General features: G+C 36.2%; 1 protein-coding gene across 2 annotated transcripts in view; it reads left to right on the forward strand.

The window, feature by feature from the left end:
• RNF145 (ring finger protein 145) overlaps positions 1–18,484 on the forward strand; it is a 58,840-nt gene that overhangs the window by 18,304 nt on the left and 22,052 nt on the right. For both annotated transcript variants that reach the window (XM_030328356.1, XM_030328355.1), the window contains exon 4: positions 11,242–11,333. In XM_030328356.1, the coding sequence (XP_030184216.1) occupies positions 11,242–11,333 (92 nt within the window). The remainder of the gene's footprint in view (positions 1–11,241; positions 11,334–18,484) is intronic.

The following is an 18,484-nucleotide window of genomic DNA, read 5'->3' on the forward strand; positions in this document are numbered from 1 at the left end:
AATGAAATCATATGGTATCTGTCTTTCTCTGACTTATTTCACTTAGCATTATACTCTCTAGCTCCATCCATCTTGTTGCAAATGGCAAGACCATTCTTTTTTTTATGGCTGAATAATATTCCATCGTGTATGTATATACCACATCTTCTTTATCCATTCATCTGTGACACTTGGGCTGCTTCCATAATTTGGCTGTTGTGAATAATGCTGCAGTAAACATAAGGGTGCATATATCCTTTCGAATTAGGGTTTTTGTATTCTTTGGGTAAATACCCAGTAGTGGGATTACTGGATTGTAGGGTAGGTCTATGTTTTTTTAATGTTTGTTTATTTTTGAGAGAGGGAAGGAGTGCGAGTGGGGGAGGGGTAGAGAGAGAGGGAGACACAGAATCTGAAACAAGCTCCAGGCTCTGAGCTGTCAGCACAGAGTTCGGTGCAGGGCTCAAACCTACACACACGAGATCATAACCTGAGCCGAAGTCAGAAGCTTGACCCACTGAGCCACCCAGGCGCCCCAAGGTAGTTCTATTTTTAAATTTTTTGGGGTTTTTTTGTTTGTTTGTTTGTTTGTTTGTTTGAAGAACTGATCTTTTTTTTTTGTAATTTATGAAGAATTCTGTCCTAGATATCCAATTAGAGTATCAACTACAGGATCTTTCAGATACATCAGTTGGAGTAAGATCCCAGTTGCCTAAAGTTTCTGAATTATGAACTACTTTTTTTTTTTTTTTTTTAAATTCTCAAGTTAGTTAACATACAGTGTAGTCTTGGCTTCAGGTGTAGAACCCAGTGATTCATTTTGTACATATGAAACCCAGTGCTCATCCTAAAAAGTGTCCTCCTTAATGCCCGTCATCCATTTAACCCACCCCCGACACCCCTACCCCCATTAACCTTCAATTTGTTCTCTGTATTTGAGTCTCTCATGATTTGCCTCCCTCTGTTTTAATCTTATTTTTCCTCCCCTTCCCCTATGTTCATCTCAGATTCCACATATGAAAGAATTTCTCAGATTCTGCATATGAAAGAAACCATATGAGATCTTTCTCTGACTTATTTCGCTTAGCATATCCTCCACTTCCATCTCGTTGTTGCAGATGGCAAGATTTCATTCTTTTTCATCGCTGTGTATTATTCCATTGTATATATAAACCACATCTTTATCCATTCATCAATTGATGGAGATTTGAGCTTTTTCCATAATTTGGCTATTGTTGATAGCACTGCTATAAACATTGGAGTGCATGTGCCCCTTCGAATCAGCATTTTTGTATCCTTTGGATAAATTCCTAGTAGTGCAATTGCTGGGTCATTTTGTGAACACTTGATGTTTCTTGTGTTTTTGATTTTAGACATTCTGACAGGTGTGAAGTGATACCTTACTGTAGTTTTGATTTGCATTTCCCTTCTGGTGAGTTATGTTGAGCATCTTTCCATTTGTCTGTTGGCCATCTGGATGTCTTCTTTGGAGAAATGACTATTCATGTCTTCTGCCCATTTTTTAATTGGATTATTTGTTTTTTGGGTGTAGTGCTTAGTGAATTTTAACATTCTTGTGTCTTGTTTTTATTACGCAGCCATGTTTTATGAGCATTTTCCTGTGTGTCATTCTTTAAAAAAAGACTTTTCAAATCTGTATTATGATATAGCTATATAATGATAGCCTTTTAGGTTGATGTGATTTCTTTGATTAATCATCAAAATCCTAAAGTGGAAGGTAGAGCTATATTAGTTATAATTCTGGGTGAGAAAACAATGATACTATCCTTTCCCTCATGCTTTTTTGGTTTCCATGTGGTTTAGTGGTGTAGTGATGAAAGTCTGTAGCTCTATTTTTCTATACCGTGTTGCCATCCAGGCTTTTTTAGAGATCAGAATTCTGTTATATAAAGATAAAGGTGACTGTGACCATGTCAGGGGTAAAGGAAAGCCTTTTTCTGACCATTCTTCTGGTGGCAATTTTAACTTTTGATTTTTAGTTTATGGGAATTTTTTTTCTAATGTTTAGAGTTTGTTTTTATTATAAGATCAAACTTATTTAAAATAGTAAAAATAATTATAATAGAATTTTATAATAACACACATAAAATACAAAAACATTTCTTTTTTTTTTTTTTTTTTCCGTTTTGATCCTTATCCCAGTCCTTTGGGATTTATAGAAGAAAAAACTGAAGTGGGTGAATAGCTGGGAAGGAACAGTCTCAGACTTTAATTTGAATGTAGGTTTTCTAATTGCTAGTTTAGTCCTCTTAGGGAGACAGCATGGTTAGTGGGAAGAAAATGAGTTTTAGAATCAGACTGTGTATGAACTGGTTCCCTACTTAGTAAATATATTACCTTGGCAAGTTGTTTCTTTGAACCTATAAAGAAAGATAATGCCTATCTAATGGAGTTAGTTTTGATATTAAACTAACAAATTTCAAGAAATGAAATATTTTAGTATTTCTTTTCTTAGTATGATATTTATTACATGGTGCTGTCTCACAAAAGGTTAGTAAAGATGTGTTATCCTTGATTAATTAGTCATAATATGTCACATTTATAAATATTGAGGCTTAAACATTACATTTATAAAATATTAAGGCTGAAGTTTTTAGTTTTAAAAAGCATAATTGTTCACATTTCATGTAGCAACTTTATAGCTATCCTTTTTTAAGTAACAGTTTTATTGAGATATAATTCACATACCTACTTAAGGGACACAGCTCAGTGGTTTTAGTACACTCACAGAATTTTACAGACCATCACCACACTTTAGTTTAGAACATTTTTTTTTTTAATTTTTTTTTTTTTAACGTTTATTTATTTTGGGGGCAGACAGAGACAGAGCATGAACGGGGGAGGGGCAGAGAGAGAGGGAGACACAGAATCGGAAGCAGGCTCCAGGCTCTGAGCCATCAGCCCAGAGCCCGACGCGGGGTTGAACTCACGAACCGCGAGATCGTGACCTGAGCTGAAGTCAGACGCTTAACCGACTGAGCCACCCAGGCGCCCCTAGAACATTTTTATCACTCCAAAAAGAAACCCCGTACCTGTCAGCAGTCACTCACCATTTTCCATTAATTCCCTTGCCCCCAGCCTAGGCAACTGTGAGTCTATTTTCTGTCTCTATGGATTGGCCTATTTTTGGACATTTCATATAGACATATACAGTGTGTGGTACTTTGTGCCTGGCTTCTTTTAATTAGCATGTTTTCATCCATGTTGTAGCAATTGTATCAGTATTTTGTCTGTCCAAATCGCATTCTGTTGTATGAATATTGCCACATTTTGTTTATTCATCCATCAATTGATGGACATTTGGGTTCTTTCCATGTTTTGACTGTTACGAATAGTGCTGTGAACATTATGAGTAGGCTTTGTGGACATGCTTTTTTTTTCTTGAGCATATACTTTGGGGTGGAATTGCATTTAACCTTTTGAGGAACTGCTATACTAATTTTCTGAAGTGGCTTCAGTATTTTACATTTCTAACAGTAGTGTGTAAGGGTTCTAGTTTCTCACATCCTTGCCAACACTTGTTGACATCTGTCATTTTTAGTATAGCCATCATAGTGAGTGTGAAGTGATTATTTCATTGTGGTCTTGATTTGTACTTCCCTGATGGCTAATGATATTGAGCATCTTTTCATATGTTCATTAACCATTTGTAAATCTTTTAGAAAAGTATTTATTGGGATCCTTTGTTAATCATTTAACGTTATTATTATTTAACATTATTTAATCATTATTATTATTATTATGGAGTTGTAATACAACTCAGTTCTAGCTAGATACAACTCCTTTATACAATTATACGATTTACAAATATTTTTTACTATTCACTCTAGTCTGGTTATATCAAGACAAAGTGTAGTATGGTTCTACAAAGGAGAATCGATACTTGGATAATTTAAATAATTAACTTGGTACTTGAAAAACTGGCTATAGGATAAGTCATTTGGAAATGTTAATTTCTTAAATTGAAAATTTCATAAGCTTTTAAAAAGCTGAGTTTCTATTTTCCCTTAAGACATGTATTTAAGAAATAATGAAGCTAATTATCCTTAAGTGAATAAAAACTTGTTTAGAGTATGTCTAGAATGGATATAGCTTTTAGTTCAGAGAAACTAAACTTTTGAAAATTCATGGCCATAGTTGGTATAGTATGAACATTTAATATTCTGTTTAAGCTTATTAGAATTTGATAAATTTCAGGTTCCTTAATTCTTAAAATTACTAAACTGTGCTTCTCATTTTGAGTGATGTAAGGAATGTATTTTCCAGTATCAATCCTACTTTAAAATTGAAACTATCCAGTGGATTATTTATCGGGTGTTAAGTTCTTTGTAGATTTTGGATACTAGCCCTTTATCCAGTATGTCATTTGCAAATATCTTTTCCCATTCCGGCGGTGTCCTCTTAGTTTTGTTGATTGTTTCCTTTGCAGTGCAGAAGCTTTTTATCTTGATGAGGTCCCAATAGTTCATTTTTGCTTTTAATTCCCTTGCCTTTGGAGATGTGTCGAGTAAGAATTTGCTGCAGCTGAAGTCAAAGAGGTTGTTGCCTGCTTTCTCCTCTAGGGTTTTTTTGTTTTGTTTAAAAAAATTTTTTTTTAATGTTCATTTAATTTTGAGAGAGAGAGAGCAGGAGTTGGGGAGGGGCAGAGAGAGAGGGAGGGAGACAGAATCCAAAGCAGGTTCCAGGCTCTGAGCTGTCAGCCCAGAGCCCAACGCAGAGCTTCAACCCACAAACTGCAAGATCATGACCTGAGCCAAAGTCGGACGCTCAACTGACTGAGCCACCCAGCCGCCCCTCTCCTCTAGGGTTTTGATGGTTTTCTGCCTCACATTTAGGTCTTTAATTAACATTTTGAGTTTATTTTTGTGTATGGTGTAAGAAGGTGGTTTAGTTTCATTCTTCTGCATGTTGCTGTCCAGTTCTCCCAGCACCATTTGTTAGAGAGACTGTCTTTTTTCCATTGGATACTCTTTCCTGCTTTGTCAAAGATTAGTTGGCCATACATTTGTGGGTCCAATTCTGGGTTTTCTATTTTATTCTATTGGTCTATGTGTCTGTTTTACAAGAGACTATGAAATACAGAGAACAAGCTAAGGTGGGGGGAATACGGTGATGGGCATTGAGGAGGGCACTTGTTGGGATGAGTACTGCTGGGTGTTGTATGTAAGCCAATTTGACAATAAATTATATTCACACAAAAAAATAAATAAATAAAATTGAAACTATCCAGAACTACAGGGGAAAAAAGAAAAACTATAACTGACATGACCATTCCTATGAGGGGTGTGGTCTTGGTTTACATCACAATTGTTTTTTTGTAAAAGTTTTAAACTCTAATATTCTTAAATTCTTTGTTTTATTGTTAGATTTATGAACTATCATACCAGTTTTGTGTATGTATAATTTAAATTAGAGCCCATGGGTTTCACAAGATTGAAAGCATACTCCTTTTCATCCTAGTCTTGGGTATGTAAGTGTTGTTTCAAATGTAAAACTTTCCCAAGAGTTATTTATGTGTGAAATGTAGATAATTAGCTCCCCATTTCATGAAAGCTTGTCTAATTTAAAGTTTCTGTATTTCAGGACTGTTAGCATTTTGGGCTAGGTCTTGATTTGCTGTGGGGGCAGTCTTGTGTATTACAGAATGCTAACTTGCCTCTCTCTGCTCACTAGTTTGTAGAGCACCACTCCCCAGCAGTGCTGAAACCAAAAAGCACCCTAATTGCCAGTGTGATCTCCTGGGGAACAAAATTTTCCTCAGTTGAGAACCACTGCTATTAGATAAAGGAATTGTTAGAATGAATTTTATCATTATATACTTAAAATTTAATTTTGACGGGAATAAAATTGACCCATTTCAGTATTTGATATGTTTTCTTCTTTTGAACATTATCAGATCCAGACATTAAATATTTGAGTAGGGGATCAGAAAGCAGCTAAAGAGAGGGGCAGGGTGGCTGAGATGATTTAAATAATTAAGCCCTGAGTAAATGAACTATTATTATTCAATTACTGGTACATTTCTTAGGGTGTAGTAGGTACTCAGATCCAGGGGTTGGACATCTCAGTATCTGGGATCTCTTAAATTGAGCGCAGTGCCTTTTGTTTGCACATATTCCATAAGATAACTTCAAGGGCTCACAGCTTTATTCTCTGTGAAAGTAGATTAGGTTTCTTTGAATTAAACCGTTTGAAAGCTTTTAAGTGGCCAGAATGTACAGATTGTTCCTAGGTTGTTCGGGTTGCTTAAGAGAGTGTTACAAGGTCAATTGGTGAATTGGTAAGCTTCTAGGTTTTATTGTTGTTACTTATTCTTTATAACTTGTATGCTTCTCTTTATAGCAAGTATTTTCCTAATTGCAAGCTATCCTTGAGGCCTTTTACATGTATCTTACACACTCCTCAGACCCAAAGCAATTTCAGTCACTGGAGAATAGGCTATCATAGGGAACTAGAGAAGTAGATTTTCAAAGTGTTTAGTTTATTAGTGCTCAGGATTGATGTCAGTATTGCACAAATTGCACAAATGAAAAAAAGTTTAAGAAGGGAAAGATTTAATTCAGTTACAAGTAGATGGTAGGGATTCTTGCTTCCTACCAACTTAATACATTTTACTGTTTAAATCTCCTAAATTGAAAAATCAAATACTGGGGGCGCCTGGCTGGCTCAGTTGGTGGAGTGTGCAACTCTTGATCTTAGGGTTTGTGAGTTTGAGCCCCAGGTTGTGTGTACAGATTACTTAAAAAAAAAAATCTTTTTTTTTTTTTTAAAGTTTATTTATTTTGAGAGAGAGCGCATGTACGTGCAAGCAGGGAGGGGCAGAGAGAGAGGGAGAGAGAGAATCCCAAGCAGGCTCCATGCCAATGTGATTTCCCACGAACCATCAGACATGACCTGAACCGAAATCAAGAGTCAGATGCTTAACCTACTGAGTCACCCAGGTGCCTCCCCACAAAAAGTAAATCTTAAAAAAAACCAAAAAACAAAACCATATAATGCTTTTGAACATTTCATCTGATTCAGTCTTTTTTTTTTAAGTTTTTGTGTTTTTTTTTTTTAATTAATTTATTTTGAGAAACAGAGAGGTAAGAGAGAGAATCCCAAGCAGGCTCTGCACTCTCAGCACTGAGCCTGATAGGGGGCTTGAACTCAGGAACTGTGAGATCACGACCTGAGCTGAAACCAAGAGTCAGATGCTTAACAGATCGAGCCACGCAGGTGCCCCTGATTCAGTTGTAAAATAGTTACTAAATTCTATTAAAAATTAGAATTTCATGGCTATTGCATCAGAGTAATTTTTGGACTAAAATGACTCATGGAATTTTGGATAATTCCTTCTCTGGATTCTTTTTATTTGGCTTTCTATCTTGTTTTTTTATATTGTGAATGACCCATTTTGTTGAGAGACTAGTAATGAAGAGTTTACATTGTCAGCATGAGATGCCAGGAAGTTGTTCATAACTTGGAGATCTTTGTTCAGATACTGATCCATGTTAAAGTTCTCTTGTATAGTTTGGGGTGCAACAATGCCCAGATTCTTCTTTCAAAAGGGACAGCTCAGTAGTGGCTCCTTGGTGAGAGCAGTAGTTTAGCCCTCACCAAAGCCACTGCCCTGGCTCTGGCAAGCCAAGCTCAGTGGGACCAAAGAGGGACTACAGACTTTCTGGCCCTGGCCGTCTTTCTTGAGGTGGGGCTTATTGATGAGTCAGCCAGACAGGAAAGATTGTGAAGGACCATCTTGAGAGACAGGAGTGGAGCAAAGGAGAAAGGGTCTGGGGTACCTCGAGAAGGTGTTAATTTCTGTGGTAGGATGATTGTTCCAGTAGCATTGAGGAGGGGTTGCAGCATTGAGGAGAGCTGTTCTCTTAGGGTTCTAGAGGAGGGCAGCCCAGAGAGCTAGTGGTAAGAAGCTGTTCAACACTGTGGTGTTGTCTTTAAGGCCTAACGGTTGATTATTCTTTTGGAAGACAGATCTCCCTTAGTCCCCTATAATTTCACTAAATCACAAAGTCACGAAATACGGAGAGTGAAAAAGAGAAAAAAAATCATTCTATATTAAAAAATTTTTTTTATATTTTTATTCATTTTTGAGGGAGAGACAGACAGACAGCGGGAGCAGGGAGGGGCAGAGAGAGGAGACACAGAATCCAAAGCAGTCTCCAGGCTCTGAGCTGTCAGCACAGAGCCCAACGCGAGGCCCTGAATTCACAAACTGTGAGATCATGACCTGAGCTGAAGTTGGACACTTAACCGACTGAGCCACCCAGGCGCCCCTCATTCTATATTTTTATAGCATTTATCACAATTATAATTATCATTGTAATTGTAATTATATAATTGTAATTATTATTAGTATTAATCTAGTAATTGTAGGTCTCTCTTCCTGGTTTGTAAGCTTCATGCTAACAGGAATTGTTACTTTCCTGTCTACTGTAGTATTCCCAGAGGGTAGCAGTGTGCTAACAACATATTATGTATACGGTATATTTTTTGTGAGGCCAAAAAACATGGAGAATGTTGATTTTCCTTACAGGTTTTGTTATGTAAAGTCAGAATTTAAGATTAGAGGCTCTAAAGAAGACAAAGAAGTGCTAAAAAATAAACTAAAGTAGGCTAGGAAATAATGCAAAACAATTAACAAATGTCTCGGCAATAAGAAATTCTAGAGTAATGGGTTTGCTGAGTTATATATAAAACATCAGTAATATGATGACAAAAGCAAACAAGGGAGAGAAAACATGTCAGGGAGACCAACTCTGCAGTTTCCACCCCCCACGTTACTAGGAAAGATTTCCTGGGCACTGAACCCTTTGGGGACACCTTTTGGCTCTTCCCCTTGGGGATGGAATTCCTGTAGTCACCCCATTCCCTTTTTATTGAAGTGAAATTCACATAAAATTAACCTTTAAAGTGAACAGTTCATTGGCATATAGTACATTCATAATGTACAACCATCACCCCACGATAAAACCCAGTACATATTACGTCTTTTCCATTTTCCCTCCCCTCCCCTCTCCCTCAGCCCCTGGCAAGCATCAATCTGCTTTTTGTCTTTGTGGGTTTCCCCTCTTTTAACTGGATCTGTTGGAGAAGGATATGAGATGGCCACAAAGAAATTATTTGCCTTCAGAGGTCTTGGACTCAGAATTAGAGCTCTTTTAAATACGAATTTATTTGGGGGCGCCTGGGTGACTCAGACGGTTGGGCGACTGACTTAGGCTCAGGTCATGAGCTCATGGTATGTGGGTTCAAGCCCTGCATCAGGCTTTGTGCTGACAGCTCAGAGCCTGGAGCCTGCTTCAGATTCTGTGTCTCCCTCTCTCTCTACTCCTCACTCGCCTTGTGTTCTATTAAAAATAAATAAAGACTAAATAAACTTTTTTAAAGATAAATTTTTTCTTTAATAGCATTTTCAAAGACTTCATAAATTTTAAGTGATCTTTATATGTGTATTTTATTGTAAATTTCATAATTCTCTTAATTCTTCAGTTTTCTGTCCTAAAACTTTGTAAAATGTAGTAATTTTATGTTGGTGGTTATCTAGTAAGATAGCATTCAGATATTTATATGTTATTTGCATGTGTAGCATTTGTACTTCTCACAGGGTTTTGAGCACTGACCTCTGGACTGAGTAATCCTTTGTTATAGGGCTGTCCTGTGCACTGGAGATAGGATGTTGTGGCAGCATCTTGGCCTAGGTGCTCAGAGCACCCCCAACCCTTTTAAATTGTGACAGCTAAAAATGTCTTCAGACAGTGCAAAATGCCCCTTGGGGTCAAAATCACCCCTGGTTGGCCAGCACTGCATTAAAATCATTCGTCTTGAGAATTTCAGTAAAAAGAGACTATTAATATATTATTTGTTAGAAGTGGTCATCATAGAGTGATAGGGGAGAATTACTAAATCTCCCATGAATTTAGGTCCATTATTGATTTTTGTAAATTGTCCCCCAAACTGCTTCTGTTCATAAAACTTATTTTGGTTTTTTGACAGTATTCTCCTTTTGGATTATGTAAGGGTCATTTCTTGTTTGGCTGTGCTACACTAAAGGAATTCAACTTGATTGCCTAATAGGAAGTAATTTCATGGAAAAAGTAAATATAGCTGTGGGTTTGTTCAGAAATATTGAAACATTCAGATTCTTTTAAATACAGTGGATAAAGCATTCAATAATTGAAGAAAAGGAGAATTTTTTTACACAGTTTCCTTACGATGATGTCAAAAGAACTTAACAGTCTTCTAGTATTACTGTTTTAACTTGCTGATAAATTAAATTCTCCCTTTTTGTGCTTCTTGGCTGTGCACTGAAAGTTCTGTTTTCTCAGTGTGGAAAGACTTTTTTTTTTCTCTACTTATTTCTCAGTAATCACATGTCATTTAACATCATTTAAATTTTAAAAGGAATATTTGATGTGATTTAAAATTTGATTCAAAATAAATCTGTAGCCTACTTTATTATAAGTCTAATTATAGATTCTTGATAGAGTTGAAAGTGACAATTTTTTTTTTTTAATTTTTTTTTTCAACGTTTATTTATTTGTGGGACAGAGAGAGACAGAGCATGAACGGGGGAGGGGCAGAGAGAGAGGGAGACACAGAATTGGAAACAGGCCCCAGGGTCCGAGCCATCAGCCGAGAGCCTGACGCGGGGCTCGAACTCATGGACCGCGAGATCGTGACCTGGCTGAAGTCGGACGCTTAACCGACTGCGCCACCCAGGCGCCCCGAAAGTGACAATTTTTAAGGATTGTCCTGTGAGCCAGTTTTCTACTTAGTTTGTGATTTTACCTATAACTAAGAATAATTGGGGATAAAACTTTGGGGAAAGTAAGATAGGTGGGATGGTGGAAGAGAGCCAAAAGAGGGGAAATTTGATGTAATATTATTGGGTATTATCACTTAAGTAATAGGGTTGAGGGATGGTTTCTCAAATGTTTTTTTTACTGGGAATATTATTTAACAAGGCCATAGGAAAAAAGAAAATCCCACAGAGTAGATTTTTGGCTGTCTTCTCTGCATAGTAAAATTCAGATGCAGTAAATTCTGATCCATGTGTGGAAGAAGGAAATGAAGACCATCCTTACCTAGTTTTTTATACCTAAAATTTTCCTTAATGTAGATGTGGAAAGAAGTGTTGTTAACATAATATGCTTTTTATAAAAATACTGTGCTTTAGTTGCTTTTCTTTTCCATATGTGCTTGGTATGTATCTAATATGTTATTACCATTTGATTTATTTAGGGACTACGTCAGGAGTGAACTGGAGTCTGCCTATGAAGGACCAATGTATTTAGAACCTCTCTCCATGAATCGGTTTACCACAGCCTTAATAGGTAAGTATTAGAAAAGAATTGAAAGTGTAGGTGGAGACCAACCTTACTTATTATTTTTTTACATGCTAATAATCATACGTAGCCTATAGTTGCTTGTTTTTTTAATGATATTTTAACGATTTAGAAGGTTAATTTTTAAATAAAGCTAATTATTATTTTATAAGATTAAAATTAAATATGTAATGTCTTTATTGTTATTGAGAGCCATCACTGTATTCAAAAATAAGTTGCCAGAAATGTGAAGAACTTGAGACCTGATTGAAATATTTAGGTAGTAGAATGTTAAAAATAGGAGTGTTAGCTAAGACCCAAAAATAATATAGAAATCCCAAGTGATATACTAGACCTTGCCTACCATGCCGGAATTATAGAAAAGGAAGTGAGAGAAAATCTATTTTATGACTTTTACACTCACCCATATAGAGTGTCTTGCAAAATTAAATGTTGGAGATTAAGGAGAATTTCTTTAGAGAGCTGTTTGCTCTGAAATACCTCCCCAGCCATTCACATTTAGAGAAGTCAGCAGAAGACCATTTGGAGAGTCACATGTCTTCTGCGGTTTAGGGGGGGGGATACTGTGAACTGACCCACACTTTGAAAATCTAAAGCTGCACCATCCAAAATTAGCCACATATGGGGTACCTGGGTGGCTTAATCGGTTAAGTGTCCAACTTTTGATTTCAGCTCAGCTCATCGTCTCATGGTTTGTGAGATTGAGCCCCACGTCAGGCTCTGTGCTGAGAGTGTGGAGCCTGCTTGGGATTCTCTCTATCTCTGTACCTCCCTCACTCTTTCTCTCTCTCTCTCTCAAAATAAATAAGCAAACATTAAAAAAATAAAATTAAATGTAGCTGTCGAGCTCTTGAAATGTGGCTAGTCCAAATTAAGATACACTATAAGTGTAAAACACACATACCTACTTTCTAAGACTTAGTACAAAAAAGGATGCAAAATGTCTTTTTTTTAATGCAGATTGAATGTTTTTATATGATAATCTATGGGGTATGTTGTTATATATATTTATTGCTAACGTATATATATGTGTGTGTGTGTGTATATATATATATATATATATATATATATATATATGAGTGAGTTGGCTTGCTGTGAGTTTTCTGACTATGGACATAGTGAAAATGTCTTTTGGGGTTCTTTTGTATCTTCTAATCTGGGTAGGCAAAGGATGTTAATTTCTTGTGAACTAGTTAAGGGCCCCAAGAGTCTATGGGATTTTTTTAGGTCTTTCTAAGAGGGACTTTAGAAGGATAAGACTCCAACAGGGATTGAACCTCCAAGAGTTCAGCAAAGAACCAGAAACAGCCAGAGGAAGGGTACGTAACAAATACTAAGGGTGGGAGAGCCACCGTGATAGGAACAATCTGAGAAGAACCCATAAAAATGCTCAAGAGAAAAGAGGAGAAGTTTTAAGTGTTCCAGCTTCAGGGAGCACCAACACCCAATCTCTGTAAGAGCATAGTCCAGTAAGAATTTCCTACTACCCACTCTCCTTCTTTCCTACATGCTTCAAGCCTAGGTAAGTCAGGAAGAGAGGGCAGTGGTGCTGGCAGAGAAAGAGGGCAAAGCCTGCCATAACTTCTTCATCCCCCTCACAGTTGCAGGTTTTCCATCTATAGTCCCATAGGAGGCCTGAGCTAACGTAAGGGAAAAGCCTGAACTAAATCAGTTTCAGAGTTTTAGTCATTGTTCAATTGGGACTGTGTAACCTAAGTTAGATTAGAAAAGTTATAGGATCTGGCTTAGGGGCAGGAGAACACTAAACTTCACAGAGTGGATTTTAAATAATTTTTTAACGTGTATTTATTTTTTGAGAGAGAGAGAGAGTGAGTGAGTGGGGAAAGGGCAGAGAGAAGGAAGGAAATCCCAAGCAGGCTCCACGCTGTCAGCACAGAGCCTGATGCAGGGCTTGATCTCACCAACTGTGAGATCATGACCTGAGCTGAAACCAAGAGTCGGATGCTTGATAGACTGAGCCACCCAGGAGTCCCTTCACAGAGTGGATTTTAAAATCATTTTCCTTAGGATTTGCTTAATAACGTTCTCTTTTCCTTAGCTTACTTTATTATATAAGAATATAGTATGTGTTACATATAACATACAAAATATGTGTTATGTTATTGGTAACAATTCCAGTCAACAGTAGGCTGTAGGCTTTAAGTAGTTAATATTTGGAGAGTCAAAAGTTATGCAAGCATTTTCAACTCTGCATCGTTGAACAAATACATTGTTGAACGATGTTGAACATTGAACAGCCCTTGCATTGTGCAAGTGTCAAGTGTATTTGAAAGGTTATATTTGAAAGGTTAAAGAGCTCGTAAGGTATTATTTTTTATTCCGTGCAATATAGTACAAACTTGAAACATTTCCTTAAATTTTTGCCATCAGTGGCTATGATACTCTGTTTACTCAGCTAAGATTCAATTAATTGGAAATAAAATCCATAAACTGTTAAGCACTATATTTTCTTCCAATTTGGATTTTAAAGGTACTTTCTATTTTCTTCTGTTTCATTAATGAGCTTTTAATGAAAAACTGAGTAATATTAATATGCCATCATCTCTTAGAGTTGCAGACTTCTGGGAGCTATTTCTAATAGTGGAATCCTGAAATCCAAAGATTACTTTGTGATTTTGATTTATTCAGAATTACCAATTAGAATAGGCACATCAATTTAAACAACTTCCCGTTCTTTTGGAGCTATAGGAAAGATTTCTGCTCCTTCCTTTTTTCACCTAAATAGGAGAAGTGGTCTTCTGTTAAAGAGAATCATAGCATATGAGTCATAGTCTTCTCTGAAAGAAAATGAAGTCTGCAACCCCAGAGTTGAGCACTGAATGTGTTGGCATAGATTTCGGGGAATTTTCAGAGTGTAGAGGAAGTTTATATCATGCTGAACGGGAAATTTAAATATCATAGCTGTGAGTACAGTGAAAATAAAATGTGTGAGAGTGAACATTCCTAATTATTCCTAGCATTAAAGCATTTCCTCTGAGTACTTTCTTTTCGAGTTTTTGCTAATTTTTTAATCAAAGAAATACGCTTGTTTTTAAAAGTTGAGACCTACCAGTTTTATGATAAACACTGGCTCTCTTCTGTACCGCTCTGTTCCACGTTCCTGTACCAGCTCCCCACAGGCCTTTCCTTTCTAGTCACAGCTGTGTTGGCCCTGCTACTTTCTCTCTTGGCCCTCTCTAGAAATCCTGTGAACTGGGTAATGTTCCTCCTACATTGACCCCCTAACTTTCTTACTGTTCTATTTTCCTTTTTTCTCCCCTCTCTGTCTTTTGTTTAACTTTCTGAGATTTCCCAACTTTATCTTCCAGCCCTTTTATTGTACCTTTTTTTGTTGTATATTGTTAATATCCATGAGCTTGTTTTCATTGAAGTTTCTTTTTACTGTGAGAGTCTTTTTTTTATTTCTTAGGTATATCACTTATCTCTTTGAAGCTTTCTTTTATTCTTGAATTATCCATTTCCTCTGAGATCTTTTTTTCTGTTTTTTTTTTGGTGTTTGTCTTTCATGGGATAGTAGTGTTTCTTAAGCCTGGATTTGAATCCTGGTTATATTTGGTAAAGATTTATAAATACTGATTTCTAGGCCTCATCTGAGGCTGATTAAACCATAAATTTTATTTAAATATCTGGAGGTCCTTAGCTGATCATTTGTATTAAAGTGAGTTAAGTTGTTGATTAGAATCTCTTTAGGGCTTACCAACTGGTATGTTTCACAGTTGATGTTCAAGTGGGATTGGCTGTTTTTGAGTATTTGTATGTCTTTTCACTTGGACTTGGTCATTTTCCCCACATAGGAATCTTTGTATTCCCTGTAGGGGAGGCTTATGTCAGTGACTAGAATGGATAACAATAAACATGGCAACATGTTTGGATATCTAGAAAGATTTCATCTCTCAGGGTGCAGACTTTTGTTTTAATCCCCTCTTTTCATTTGGGCATCTCCTCTCTGCTCAGGGCTGTGCATGGTCATGTCCAGGTGCCTGTTGCAGTCTCTCCAGTAAACCTCAGTCTTCCCCCCAGGGTGGGGAAAAGAGTAATGGCTTGGCTTAAAACCACAGTTCGTTGCCTCCTATCTCTTTGATTTCTGTGCTCTAAAATGTTGTTCTCATATCTCACTTGGTGGCCACTCCTCCTGTTTTGTTTTGCTTTTATTTATTTTTTTTTTAGTATTGTGGGTTTTCCTCCTTTTATACATTTATGAATATTTTTCACATTATTTAGATATCAGTTCTTTAAAGGCTAAAATTAATATTTGTGGGAGAAAATACCACATTATAACATGGTAGATTGTTAATAAATGTTTTTAGCTTTGTGTAAAAATGGTTGCCATTTTTGTATTCTTGTAACAGTAATACAGATTGAACACAAAACAAAAATCTCAAAGTATTGTTTTGCCCTTCATTGGCAAGAAGGAAGAGAATTTGACTATATGATTCTTAATCTGGAAGATAACATGTTCAAGAATTTTCATAAAATTTTAAAAAGAGCAATGAGAGGAGACTTGTCCAGTCAGTGAAATGGGACAGTGGACAGTGTGGTACTGTCATCAGAGTAGAGTGTTGAAAAAAGAAAAATAGTAATTTCTAGGGTGCCTGGGTAGCTCAGTAAGCTAAACATCCAACTCTTGGTTTCAGCTCAGGTCGTGATCTCATGTTTCCTGAGATTGAGCCCTGCATTGGGCTCCCCGCTGTCAGCCTGGAACCTGCTTGGGATTCTTTCTTTTTCTCCTCCTCCTCCTCCTCCTCCTCCTCCTCCTCCTCCTCCTCCTCCTCTTCCACCTCCTCCCTATCTTTCTCTCTCTCTCTCTCTCTCTCTCTCTCTCTCTCTCTCTCTCTCTCATTTTTCTGCCCTTCCCCCCTCACATGTGTGCTCACTCACTCTCAAATTTAAAAAAAATAGCAAGTTCTGACACAGACTCAAATATACAAAAAATTTGAAGGTATACTAGAATGGCATTTCAAAGTAATAAGAAAAGAATTGGATGATTCCAGTAGCTAGTTTTGAGACAACTGACTAAAACATCTGGAAAAACACACTTAGATCTTTTTTTGTTGTTGTATATTTTTAATATCCAGGAACTTTTTTCATTGAATTCTTTTTATTATGACAGTCTTTTTTTATTTCATAGATATATCATTTATCTCTTTGAAGCTTTCTTTTATTCCTTGAATTATCCATTTCCTCTGAGATCTTTTTTTGTTTGTTTTGGTTTTTGTCTTTCATGGGACAGTAGTGTTTCTTAAGCTTGAATCACCTGGTTATATTAAGTGAAGATTTATAAGTGCTGAAATTCTAAAATAAATTATTCTAAAATAAATTCCAATTTTACCTTATTCTAAAATAAATTCCAAATGTATTTTTAAATTAAAGAATAATAAAAGAAAACGTAGGTGGGGCACCTGGTTGGCTCAGTAGGTTAAGCATCCAACTTTGGCCATGAGGCCATGATCTCATGGTTTGTGAGTTCGAGCCCTATATCAGGCTCTGCAGACAGCTCGGAGCCTGGAGCCTACTTTATCTCCCTCTCTCTCTGCCCTTCCCCGCTCACACTCTGTCTCTCTCCCAAAAATAAATAAACATTAAAAAAAATTTTTTTTTTAAATGTACGTGATTACTTGTATAATCTTAAGTAGGAGAACCCATGTGATTAACCATGGCACCAAAGGTAGAAACCATGAAGGAAAAGGTTTGATAGGTTTGACTATTTACAGTAAAAACTTCTGTAAGAGAAAAAATTATTAAAATATTCAAATAATACATTGGGAAAATATAGTCATGTGACAAAGGAAATTAATATCTTAGTCAAAACACAGAAGGCTACATTCCCCAGTAGAAATGGCCAAAGAATGTAAACAAGCATTTCACCAAATCATTGCAAATTATTTTTATGTACTTATTTGTAATTGGTAATCAACAAAATGCAATATTTAGAAAATCTTAGGAAATATTCCTTCTTTAAATTATTTTTACTGTTGGCAAGTCAGTAGAAAAATGCACACTCTGTACCCTGGGTGTTTTGTTTCTGTAGGGCCGTCTGATTGTATGTGTCAAAGTCTTAAAGGTTTCTTCTGACTGAGTAATTACACTTTTAGGAATTTAGTCTAAGAAGATATTAGGAAATGTGCTCCAAGTATATGAGGATGTCATAAGCGTTAAACATCAGGCTTATTCATAACAAAGCAGTTTATAATTATGAACTATTTGAAAACAGCCAAATGCTAATACTGTTTCATACACATTCAGTGTAGTATACCATACAACTAAAAAAAAAAAGTGTATATGTTTATTGGTATGGGGAGAGCTACATGGATTATATGTATTAACTGAAAAAACTGTAGTGTGTACACTGTAATCTCATTTATATAATAAAACATTTGTATATTCACTTGCATAGAATAAATCTGAAAACAGTATGAATAGCTAATTTTTGTTGAGCACTTACTAGGTTTCAGACACAATGCTTAGACACTCTATGCAGTGCTTTAATTAATGGACCAAAGATACTGGACTATAAGAAATTGAGTTTTCCCTTTTTATTTCTCTGTATTTTCTAACTTTTCTATAATGATCATGCCTAATCATCTGAGAAGAATTTGTTGCTTAAACAAAGTTTTACTTTCATTATTGAGTCCTTTGGGAAGGCTTGCATGATCCTGTAAATGTAATTAAAGCTTGAAAATCTCAATGAATTTTGTCGCATCATGATCTTAGAGAAGTAACTGTATCTCTTGGATTTTATGCTTTTACCTATCAACCAGAACAATTAAATATTGATGGACCTTTGTGAAAAGAGCTATATGTAAACAGTAGTAATTGAATTATTATAATACTGAGCTAGACATTTAAAAAAATGTTTTTTGTATTATATATGTCATCTGAAATGTGATGAAGACTAGTGGATATTTGTACTGCTTTTTTCAGATCAGTACCTAGGGAATTGATGCTCAGAATTGACGGGACATATGAATATGTAATTATGGTCAGATGAGGTAAAAATTTGATTTAGACTGTTACCTAGGAGATCTTAGACTTTTTCAAAAGCTGTGTCATCATGCTTATTGGCATTATCTTTTGCTTTTATTTTGTGAATACCAAATCTTAAATGCATTCTCCTCCCC

Source organism: Lynx canadensis, chromosome A1 (genome assembly GCF_007474595.2).
Source record: "Lynx canadensis isolate LIC74 chromosome A1, mLynCan4.pri.v2, whole genome shotgun sequence".
NCBI lineage: Eukaryota > Metazoa > Chordata > Mammalia > Carnivora > Felidae > Lynx > Lynx canadensis.